The sequence below is a fragment of the Falco rusticolus genome, chromosome 2 (genome assembly GCF_015220075.1).
Source record: "Falco rusticolus isolate bFalRus1 chromosome 2, bFalRus1.pri, whole genome shotgun sequence".
NCBI classification, from domain to species: Eukaryota; Metazoa; Chordata; class Aves; order Falconiformes; family Falconidae; genus Falco; species Falco rusticolus.
The window spans coordinates 85,539,908-85,553,015 of record NC_051188.1 but is presented as its reverse complement, the minus strand read 5'-3'; the positions used below and the strand labels follow the sequence as shown (position 1 = coordinate 85,553,015).

Genomic DNA, 13,108 nt, shown 5'->3' with positions numbered 1-13,108 from the left:
TCTAGTCCAGTTACGAAAATATATTAATTTCAGCATGAATATATTAGTTTGTCATACATTCTGGCTAACATCAATGCTGGTTCACTAGTACTAGTAATCTCTAAATATTCAAAAACTGATGAAATACAAATTCAAGGGAGGAAGGAGCACACCTGAAGTAAATCAGTTCTTACATATTTTCAGGTTCTTGTATTTTCATGAATGCTCATATTTTCTTTTTAAAAACCCAAACAGCTGAAATAAATTTAGCAATAAAATATTACTTCAATTTATTCTGGAGAAGTTAACACATCCAATGCTGTCACAGTTCACTTTAAAATATTCTTGGTATCTTCAGAAAGGTCAGGTAACCTTCACCCTAGAAGTGCCTATTTTTCTTCTGTGTCTACAAAGGCAGATTAGGATTGCAAGATCAAATACAGATGCCTTCTCTGGAGTGTTTTGGTGAGGTGGATCTCACATCCAAATATTAAGTGGGAAATATGGAAGTTTGCTGTAGGGGAGAAGTGCATCTTTTATTTAAACAACTCAGGCATGTTACCACTATTTCCATACCTGCTACAATCTGTCTGTCTCTATAACATACCATCTTGGAGAAATAAGGGAACTGACAAGTTTATCTAAAATGAACCGAATAATAAAATAGTCTAGTCAAAAACTCCATTCTTCAAAATCCACCCATTACTTGTCAATCTCATACCCATCTCCCTTGACTTCTCTCCTTATATTAACAAACACCTCCACAAAGGTGCCTATAAAGGCTGCCAGTAAAAAGGAACTCACTGTAAAACACCTAAGTGCAAAAGACAAAAGACAGTTCATCACAACCTGACAAAAAATTGACTTCCAAAATTCATATAAACAAATTTAGCTGAAGTATTTCTTTAGACAGTTTAAGGCCAGATGCTGATCCTTTGCTGTCTGCTCAACATAAACTTTGTTTCCCTAATGCATCTATGCATCAACATCCACAGATTTAATCGCATGCCATAGTGATCTTTGATGCAATATGAGATGTACTTTTCAAAAACTTATGGAAGCAAACCAGATAAATGTTTTGTTATGTAGAAGACCTAATGACTTCAAAGTAGTCATTCATTTAGTCACTCATTTCCCAAAACTTCCAAGACATGGTCAGATTAACTACTCTATTTATACCACGGCAAAAGCATTAATAAACTTGCTGAACCTGAAGGGTATTCTCTGTAACAAGTCACTGATTATAAATGTCCAGATTAGCCCTGAAAGTAAGACAATTCATTAGTATGAAAAAATTACATCCTTCATTTCCTTTATTTTTTATAGACACAAACAAATAAACTCTTGTGAAATGGGTATCTTTCCCAGATCCCCATGTGCTAGTACTCTATAACCACCTGAAGTGGTGAGGATGAATCCCCTAGTGAGGCAGGTACAGTCAGGTACCAGGAAGTTTGACTGATCTAGTCCAAGAATACTGTTTTCTACAAAACAGAGAAAAAAACCCACATGTATATTCATCTTGTCATGTATAAAAATTGTCACGCGCTAACAGTTATTTCAAAAAGTTTCATAATGAAATGTTTGAAAAATGCATCCTAATTAATTACTTACAGGATTTAATTCAGCTATCTGAATAAACAATGCCAGGATTTACAATAAAACCTAAATATGAGCTATGAATTGTCATGTAATGGTGCAAGAGTAGGCAGAACCACACAAGCAACTTTAAATTTTTTATTTCTCATAGCCTTCAGACATTTTAATGTCCCACTACCAGTAGCAACAAAGTAACTAAAATCTTTTAATAGGATATAGTAAATTAGGAATGAAGAATCATGTAGAACTGTGTGCAGTAGAAGAATTAAATAACTGATATAATTATGAAATAACTCTTCTTATAGCTTGACATGACAAGAAAATGTTTCTAGTACAAATTCAGGATAAACTATTTTGATATTTCATCACTTCCATTAGTAGTATCAACAATGGTGAGGAATCTTCTAACAGTAAAAAAAAAGGGGTTTTAGGAATTTTATATATCCAGAAATGTTTTACTTATAAAGATTACAGTATTATTTAATATAATTTTTGGCATAAGGGAGAAGCAGTAACTATTTTACTAGGAATTGTGATGCCCTCCCCTTATTACCTGAAAATTAAGTCTTTCCATTGCTATAACACTTCAGTCCAGAAAGGCTCATGAATTTGTTTTCAAGATGACCTTAAACCAGAAAGAAAGTGTTTTGCTCAGTTTGGGACCAGGTGTGTGATGCAGAGCTCATGTATATTATTTGAAACATTTCTACTGGGACCTTTGAAATTATGTACAAAACCCTGAAATCCATGGGATATTGTTGAATCTAGTTTTCTTTCTTAGGAGCAGGAGCATGCTGCACTCAGAGGTGTTTGATAAGAGAGTGATACTCAGTAAAACGGAAATCAGTAAGCTTCTCTGAATAAATGATCCAGTCAATATGTAAGTAAGAATTGATAGTATTAGTGTAGGCTGGCTATCATCTTTAGAACATTTAAATGTTCTTTATCACTTTGTGATATCAGTATCACTCAGTAAACCCAGAAATAAATCTAAAATAGAAAGTCTAAAGTATGAAAGCCACAATTATTATTAAAAAAATGTATTTTCACAAAGTTTTATATTTGGGGGTAAACAGAGTAAACTATCCACCCACTTACCACTGTGTTTTCATGGTATGAGAATATGTGGCCTCAAGCACTGAAACTTTTTTTCCTCCCATATCCTCTGATTCCATTTGTGCTGTATTTCAGACAGAACTGTTTAAATTTAGTGGGTATTAAATCATCAATATCCATATAATCCAATTTAGATATAAAAGAGAGAAATTATTAGCATGACCATGACTTTCAGCATTGAAGCCTTGATTCTCTATATCTTTTTACTTCAAACAAGACAAAAATTTGACATTCCTGACACTATAGTTCAGTAGAAGGAAGGCCTAGAGAAGGCATGAATCATTAACAAGTGTTTTGCAGGCTTGGATAACTACTCTATAATGTAAATTCTGGACAAATCACTGTATGAACAATTTAAGAGAGATCTGTAACTTACAAGCGATTTCTATATCCACAGTATCCTCGGAAGGCTGAGTATAATTAATAAGGCCACTACCCATTATTTTCAAAATCTGATTATTTAAGGTCTTCTGTGACATTAAAAATTAAACATGATATCATTTATATTTATGCCTGCAAATGAAAGCAAATACTTCAGAAATTAATAATTTTATAATAGCAATATTTTCAAAACAATTAAATATAGAATATAAACTACAGTCCAGCCCTTGTCTGTTTAATGGGAAGTACCCATCACTGACAGTCGCAATGGATGAACGTCATGAACAAGAAGAAACTGTTTTGAAATTCAGACTCAGAACCTCATTATTGTATTAAATACTCCACATTACCTAAACTAACAAAATAAAGTTAAAATTGCAATCCAAATGTGGATATTAAATATAGACTCCTGAGCAATTCTTAATACCAGTGTAAAGAACATATATTTTGGATATTCTATATTTTCAAAATGAGAATACTACTTTAAAATTCTCAGGTAATGATTCAGGAATGTTACTTGACAGTCCAGTTCTGAATCTGTTGGAGAATTCCTCTTTTGGTAGCTATCTTTTTAGCATTATCTATGGCAACTCAACACCCCCCCCACAATTAGAATTCTTGTTTGATTCTTAGGTGGATATTAACCTGGCATTAATTTCCAGTACAACCTGTACTCTCCCCTTCTTTTTTTTTTTTTTAATATGAAACAGAATGTAGGTTGGGGCTGCAAGGCAGACCACAAGAAAAAAAACAAAAGAAATAACAAATTTTAGATAGATGATTGCAAATGATATTCCAACATTCAGTCATGGTAAGATTCAACCATAAAATATTGCACCTGAGCTATCTTGGTGATGGTATGGATGGTATTTCAGTTTGGATAATAGTGTGCTATTTTGAGAACTCATGTTCCAGAAAGAGAAATAGGCACAGGAAGTAACAGTCAATCATATGAAAGCAGATTGGAAAATTGTGGCTTTGGTTTACTAAAGGAGATCCAATAGGGAAAATTACTGTAGCCTGTAAGAACAGAAGGGGATAAACATCAGGGAGCAGATAAAACTGAACTAAACTCAGTCTTGGCACAAAAATAAATAAACTAAGTGCAAAGGAAGGAAGTTGAAGAAGTTAAAGTCACCAAGCACTTAGGAGTGAAGCGCCAGAAAAAAAAACCTTTCAGTCACAAAAATGAGAGAAAAAAAATTATCTTTAACTACTTTCAAAACAGAGTTCAATAAGTTTCAAAGGGATTATATGATGTGCTATCTGTAAATCATCCTTTCAAATCCTGTGTCCCCTAATCATAAAAGAAGTCAATTAAAATTTCTTAAAAACTGAAATGTGGTATTTCTTTTCAACACCAGAACTTCTGATCTCAAAAAGTCTTAGTGAAAAATTCACAATAAGAGTATTTAAGTACTCTTGACTTGAAATGAAACAAATCTATTATTAGGTTTCATTCACATTATATATAATGCAGAAATGTTGTTTAATATCATGCCATTGTGCAACAAAAAGGAACATACCTCCCTTCCCTAAAAACTCCTAAAAGAATGTAATTACTTCAACCTATAATTAACATAATCACCTAAACTTACTATTGACTTTTGTTTTATATTAACATTTGACTCTATGTATTTACTGAATGTGAATGAACACTCTAATCTTTAGTTTTCCAAGGTAGCCCTACCTAGAAATGGTATTACACATCTGAATGTTTTGTATAATCTTCTAAAAAAGTTCCTTGTGGAATACAAGACTACTCACTTGCTTGTGAAAGCATTTTCAAACAAATCTTGTTAATTCTGAATATGGTTCACTAAGCAGCATGATCTTATTAATAAAACAAGTTGCTAATCTAGTAAATCAAAACACTCAGCTATTTTAATTGTTTACCTAATGGAAATTCTAATGATCTGTCAGCCTCACAGAAGCCTAATGCTTTTCAAACAAGATCCAGCAAAATAAAGAAAGAACTAATGAAGAGAATTGGAAAAATGCAACTTCAGACTAAACATTCTTTCACAAATAGATATTAACTAACATTGGGTCTGCATTTTTGAGGCTAGTTGGAATATTTTCACACTACGTAAATTTTCATTAGGAAGGTAGTTTAATCTGTTGTACTGAACTAAATGAAATGTTTGAGAGACAAATTTGTGAGTTCCTGGGATTTCTAACACAGGGGGAAAAGGAAGAAAGAAAAAGCTTGATGGACTGCAAAAAGAAAACCTTAGTAGAAAACCATTCTGCAAACATATGTTCAAAATGTTCTCATATATTACATAAGAAAATAACAAATGGGTAACAGATGATGAGGAGGCTAAGTCAAAGGGAAAAGTAAAAGAGAACCAGTCTTCTACACTGAAATCTAAGCTTCTGCATAACAAGGCATTATCTCAGGGTGTTTCAGAGTGATGTTCAATTCAGTATGAACTTCTTTCTCAGTGATTACAAGAAAATAATTTCTCTAATCTGTTGGGACTGTGAAATGTGCTACACACCCAGTGCATTTATAACATCTATGATACATCTTACCTTGGTCTGGTAACTCTCAAAAATCAATCTTTTCTCAGAAAGAAAATATTGTTTTGGAAAAGGTTTAGAAAAAAGGAGACAACCGCTCTTCCCACAGAATCTTTTTTTTTTTTTTTCTAAGTGCTTATTTGAAGCTGCTCAAGGATACCAGAATAGTGTCAAGAAAGGTGATGGAGCAGAGGCAAAACGAATAAGAAAGGTTAAGGCTTTGTGATGCTGTATTGCTATTTGTGACATAGATACTCATGTCTTACTTTAGTATTGTATATGTTTTTAAAAGAAATGCTTAAAACCGGGACAATGAAAGGCAGATGAAATTACAGTGGAAATACACATGAGCTCTGCTACCTTTTACATACACAGTAAAGAGCATCTTTAACTCCTTGATGACATATTATTCTGTCAGCCAGATCTTAGACTTCAGTGTTCAAAGCACTGATAGTCATTTGCAGAAAAATATTTGCCTGGTATTTTAACTACTTCAGCTTAATGTATTATTTCACAGTTAAATCTTGGTTGGTTTATATATATATATATATATATATATATATTTGCACCACATGATTTGGTTTCCTTTTCAATTCAGCAGTTTCACAGCCAGAAATAGCAGCCTAAATCTTAAAAAGTTGACTTGAAATACTAATATTCAAAATACACAATTTACGTATTTAACTGTAAGCCAAAAAGTACATTAGTGTTGCATTCAAAACAAAACCGTCCCTTTAATATTAGATAGACCTAGGGTCTTTCAACCTGAAACTCAGTAATTCAATCCAGCAATTCAAATGTACAAATGCCGATTTAAAGTTTAACAGGATCTTTATCTTGTGCACGGGTAGCAATTTATAACATGAAACCAGAGTTTAGTCAAGTCATGTTATTCACCTGAACCTATCAACTTGCAGAACATCAGTTTAGAATTAATCCTTCATACCCATTACCATTTCAATCATACAAGAGGGAAATGAAATAAACTACCAAGAAACTACAGTTATTATTTTCCTTATGATGCTCAAAGAGCTTGCAAGATGAAAAGCTTACAAATTGGAGCTGGACACACAGGAACTAAGTGGCTATTCTGTCACACTGCATTTCACAAAAAACATCCTCCAGGTTCTTTGATTAAAACATGAAACAGGCAAAATAAGCTATATTTGCAAGTCGTAGTTCATGGAAAATCTCTTGTACAGCTCAATGGTTAATCACATTTCTTTCACAAGCTTTTAAAATTAAGTCTGATACTTCTGCTGGTATCACATGGAAATTAATGAGTACTTTAAATAAAGACTAAACAGCTATGTAACTATGGAAGTACCACAATATACCATGTTATCCTGTATTTTACTTCATTTTAAAATGAATTTTAAAACAAACTAGTTAAAAATCTTATTTAACAAGGTCACCAGAAATACCTGACCATAATTGCCACTAGCCATTCAACACAAGAAATCCTCCTTAAATGAACTGCAAAACTATACAGAGTACCCAGACAAGCAAATTTCTAACCACTGCAGAAAAAGAGGAAATGGGTTAATCAAATCATACCTGGAGAAACTGGTAGGTTTTCATATGACCCACATCTCCAGCCTCTATCTGTGCTCTTGACAGCTTCTCTTCAGTTTCAGTTAGCCAATGATTAAAGCTCTTCATGTCACAATGAAAAAGTCGCCACTTTTCCAAAGATTTGTCAAACCGTCTGCAAGTATAAAAGGAGAAGAAATAACTTTCTATTCATACTCTATTTATTGACTACAGAAAAAAAAAAAAGGGAATAAAAACGTTGCATGTCTCAGGTTAAATTTGATGTGATACTGATGGCATCATGCATTAGCATTTCTAATAGTTCTATCAAGTGGAAAAATGGTAGTACTTCTGAACAGTGAAATTGTCATTAAGCATATGTGTCACAAATTAGTGTCATCAATTTTTTAAATCCTTTTCAATCTTTCAAATGAATTCCATGGCCAAAACATAGTTTCAATTTACAGCTTCATTAATCCACACTAACTTACATCATAGGCACAATACCCACAGCCCCCAGTGTAAATGGCTATACCCCTCTGTCAAGGTACTTAGATGCTAGCATGAAGAAAACACCAGTGCTGATAAAATGCTTCTAACATACTTTAGTAATTTAATGTATCTAGCAACACTGCAGTCACCGCTGACTAACATACCGGCTGTGTGTTGTGACTATACAATTACTTTTAGATCCACTTTAAAAGAGAAAATATCTTAAATGATCTGTGATGCATCTCACCTACCATATCCTAAGACAAAGGATGAAAAATCAGGAGACAGATTCTTAAATCCTTACTTCCCAACCTTAGTCCCATGATCCTATTATAATTAAAGGATTTTTATTTTTTTTTTTAGAAAAAATGAATTGTAATATTATATGTAATACATATGCAATAGACTATTATTTTTAATGGAAATGGCTTTGGTGAGAGACTACCCCAAAGGATCCCAGGCATGTACTACAATTCTGCTCCAATTTTACTGAGAGAAACTACTTTTGTCTGTCTCTCTAATGGATGCAAATTTCCATTTATTATAATTGCAAAGAAAATACAACTTTTTTCAAAGGAAAGTCTATTTGTATTTCCTTTATTAATCCTTTTTTTCTATATTGTTTCACTTCAATTATTTGATATATATGCAAAAATAAAAATGGCTGAAATACAAGAATGATTGAAACAAAATATTAAAAAATCTGGGTTTGCACAATAAGGCAAAATGAAAAATGTTACTACCATGTCTGCAAGTCTACAGTTCACTGCATTATAGACCATGTAAGTACTTCTGGTACTTTGGGAAGATCTAATCTGTTTTTGTCCAGAGTGACTGATCTTCTGGTTCAAGATCTGTTTGCCTTAGCCACTGTCAAGCACTAAAGAAATGATATGAACACATATAATTTTTTATTATTATTTATTTCCCCCACCCCCTCAGGTGGTCTGTGTCTTAAGAATTCAGTTATCCTGTGTTTTGAATTGGTGTCAAAATGTGATCACTAATCAGAGATTAGCTAGAATGTTTTGTTAGCAGATCATCATTAAACATGCTACTTTTGTTTAGTTTAATAATCCTCCTTTATGGTATTATAATAGCTTTTAGGGTGTACTTAAAGGATTAAATCAAAGATGCTCAATTATTATTCTAGGAAGTAATATGGCTCTGTATGGACAAACTATATGTTTATTTGAATGTTAAATAGTATAATTCACTAAATAAAATCACATTATTATCAGGAAATACAGACCATTTCTTCCATTGTACTGATGATTTTTTATTTTTAGAAGAAAATAAAGTTTTTTCTTCTCTTCTATTGTTTATATCATCCCACCTTCATTTTCAGACTGTAAAATCTCTTATTACCATACAGTATGAATAGTACTACATCCATTCATAACCATCTACAGGATATATATTTTTCCCTAGACCTCCTTTTCTGGTAGACAAAGAAGATTTATTTTGCTGAACATTCCCACACAAAGATACAGTTATCTTACTTCTAACAGACTGAATACAGTAATCACCTTTGACAAATAATATGCAAAATAGTGTTGGACCAGCAAGCAGTGTATCAGAGACTTTCTACTTCACTGTTATATTAACTACAATATAGGGAAAATATAAGGCATCAAAAACCTCTACAATTAGTAATCTATAAAAAAGGTATTTCTTTTTTAAAAGAAGCATTTGATCACAAAATGTAGTTGAGATAAAAATATTCCCTGTATGGTTCTCCTAGTTTGGTCATAAAGTGCTGAAGGAAAAGAAAAAAAATAATTACAACTTTAAAAAACATTTTAAAAGTACTGAAAAGACTCTTCAGAGTCTAAATTCTACATAGAAGAGTTGTCTTCTGTCTGTAAATCAACGCCTTTTGTTTGTCAAGGAGAACTTGATTCATGAGCCCTGAGGTTAAGAGCTGCCAAACACAAGAACCATTATTTCATTTTGAAGACAATAGTTACTTCTTAGTCCTACACAGTCCAAACATGCATTCCAACCACTCTAATAAATGATGTGTTCAATAAATTTCGTTGAAAATGGACACAGACAAACTATCCAAATAGACAGAATCTTTATTCTATTGATTTTAATATGACTGCATATCTGATAACGCCACAGCAAAGAAGGTGTCAGAGCTCAGGACTGATTGACCAAATGATCAGTCATGCCATTAATACTGATGACAGGTAAAGACAGAGAAAGATGCAGCCTGGGATAGAACAATACGTCATAATATTCAGAATACAGAATCTTACTAGTTAAACCTAAAAAACGTTAAAGAAAAAATAAAGAACTAAAGATCAAAACTTGTTGCATGGATGGACTCCTCTAAGCCTGTATGGGCTGACAGCTTCCAACAGAAGCTGACATAGTCTCTGCTGCCTATAAATTCAAGCTCTAGTAAGTTTTTAGTATACTGTGAAGCTGTTATTTAAATAGCATTCTCACACATTTTATTTTGAAACCCAGTATCAACCATCTAAGAAATTGTTAGAAAAGATCAAATACAAAAAAATCACTGCACAAAACCTGTGTCTATTTAAGAATGAAAAATGGATACGGAGATTCACAGTAATTTCTACACAGTAGCAGTTGGTAGAATATTGCTGTTGAGGCACCAAAATGAGTACTACAAAACATCTTTCAAGAATAAGCACAGCTGACACACTCAAAATATTTTTGTTGACTACATTAAGGAGAAGTATCATTGAAAACACATTTTACAAAAAACGTGCTATGGTAATCAAACATCTACACTGCTATAACATCTTATGACACTATAACTTTTTTCTATGTTCTCTTCTTCCCTTCGTATCGTATAACTCTCTTGAGATGGCTAGCTATTTGTTTCGACTTCTGCCCTATCCACTGTGTCCTTTGCATTTTTCTCTCTTTATCAAGCAATGCCAGCTGGAGACACCACAGTTTTCAAATCACTGGCTTGAATGTGGTCTACTTTTCATTGCTGACCACATTTCAAACCTGACGACAATCACAGTAAAAATCTTATATAAATTTAAATTAGGTTCAAAGAAATACATTTAGATTCCTAGTTAATATTTATGACTGCTCTGCTTAGCTACAGACGAATGCAGTTGTTCAAGATCTGCCACGTGTGTTGCATTTCTTATTCATATTTTAAGTAAACAAACTATTGATCCAGTTAAAATCTGTAGTCAGTCACCTAACTTATTTATTAAAATGACTGTGATCATTTATCACACTTATCATACTTAATTTTTCAAAATGAGTCAAATCATAACTGAAAGGCATGTTATACTATTTTTGAACTGTCTTACTCTGAATTACAAGGGAAAATCTTATTTTATGTTTTAAAAAAATCACCTACAAAATAAAAGTTAAAATCAATTTATTTTGGTCCAGTATGGTTTTTCAGTTTGGACATATTAAAACAGCTTTCCTCCTGTTCCTCACAAAATGAAATTACTCTTCACAGTATGAGGAAGTTTATCATCAGCTTAAATGCAAAAATTCAGTAGGGGTTGATATTAGTATCACTGAATTTACATTCCAGCACTTGCAAATTGAATTTCCCATCACTCTCCATTCTTCCTTCCTTTGCTTTGGCTAATAAGAGTTGCAAGGAGAAGAAAAGAGAAATGTTGCAGTGAGAAGATATGTATATTTAAAACTTAAAAGTGTAAATACTAGTGCTTATTGCTTATGTCTTAAAAAAACCTTGTTACACTCAGTGTAGTAAGTATAAACCAATATTAAGCATCAGTTAAAACCAGGAAAGTTATGGACAGGCAAAATCACTAAAATCCAATGCTCTTTCAGTGATTAACTGTAATTAAATACTTTTACAATGTTAAGAGAAAATGCAGTTGTTGCTGCAGTGGCAGGTGCAGGTTGATTCGAAATGCGGATTGAAAGGGGACATAACCGCACAGCTTCCTGCTCACACTGTGTGTAATGGGACATCCCACCTAGGTCTTCCCCTGCTAAATCTGTGTATTACATCTTACACACAGTATTAGTTCAATTAGCTTTGCAAAATATAAAAACAAAAAGGCTTTAGTTTGTTTGTTTGTTTTACTATTTGCAATCCTGTTACCAGGTGGCAAGTTCAAACCCCACAAATGGAGAAGGCTAATTAACTACAAACACTGAGCAGCTAAGTTGCTGAAGTCTTGGCACAGCAGAATGCAGATGGTAAAATTCATAAGTGAATTCATAAAAGAGCAGTGCTCTGAGGACTATGAAAACTCAGAAACACTATGGCTGCCTCAGGAATCCCCAAGCACACGATTTAGAGGTTAGGAAAGTCTCACTACAGGCCATGCTATTCGCATACCCTTATGTAGGGATCCACCCTTGTTTGCTGTTGGAGACAAGTCATTGAGCTAAAAAACCCCAGTGTATCCATTCATCTGTATCTTCATCTTCTTAATGCCTTTCCCCTTGATGTATGTAAGTAAAAATGGTGTGGATAGGTGACTGTCTGGTATTTGGGCAGTATTTTCTGTTTGACATCCTCCTCTCCTGTTTTTCTTAGCATATGCTCAAAAAGAAGATACAAGCAGGCACCCTGGAGCCAAGCATTCAGACTCCAGACTAGAACATATGACTTACATACATTGCCAGTGGTGTAAGCATTGTACATGAGCTCTGACACTTAGTAAGGCAGCCCTATTCCTCTAACTTGAGTATGTTAGAGTTGACAAATGAAAAATAACTGATACACCAACCTATTTTTTTTTTCTATATGCACTGACACTCCAGCAGGGAATGTGTTAAGAAATGGCTTGGAGTATTTCCTTTTTTCTCATTAACACATAATAGATTTATATTTTGTCTGGAAAGCAAGAAAGCAAAAACACAAATGAAGACAACTGCTGAGGTAACATGCAGCACAATTTACATTAAGCCATAAAAATACTGTTACTTTCCTTCCTTCAAAGATTATCACTCTAAACCTTTGGACTTGACTTGTTACTAGCAAAATATAATATTCCCTGTATTGTATATGACATTGCACAAAGATTTGCAGATGCCAATTTAGATATGCTGTCAGCGGAACTCCATACAATGGGATTGAACTTGATGTTCCATTTCCCAAGACTGCCATTTATAAAAACCCATGCAAAGGTAGAAGGAAAGACCTTTGAGTACAGGAAAGTCACAAACATGAGACAGAGTCCAAAAGGTTATTGATTTGCTGTTGTAAACTAAATCTTAATTTTTCATCTGTTTCAATTAATTCCTTGATATTTTGATAACATTCCTTCATAAACTGTGAAACCTACTTTATGATACATTCCGCTTTAGCAAAACCTCACAGCCAGTTGACCCACATGAAAAAGAGCACTAATAGTTATAAACTTTCCTGAAAGTCATGATTTATGCCATGGAAATTATTATTGCTAGAGACATACACTCTTATTCATCATATTGGAAAAACATTCAGTAAACTTGATTTCTATACTGTTGCTAAACAATGTACTGTAGG

General features: G+C 33.3%; 1 protein-coding gene across 11 annotated transcripts in view; it reads right to left on the bottom strand.

Annotated features, from left to right (window-relative positions):
* DMD (dystrophin) overlaps positions 1-13,108 on the bottom strand; it is a 1,095,710-nt gene that overhangs the window by 577,326 nt on the left and 505,276 nt on the right. For all 11 annotated transcript variants that reach the window (XM_037376983.1, XM_037376984.1, XM_037376980.1 and 8 more), the window contains one exon: positions 7,159-7,309. In XM_037376983.1, the coding sequence (XP_037232880.1) occupies positions 7,159-7,309 (151 nt within the window). The remainder of the gene's footprint in view (positions 1-7,158; positions 7,310-13,108) is intronic.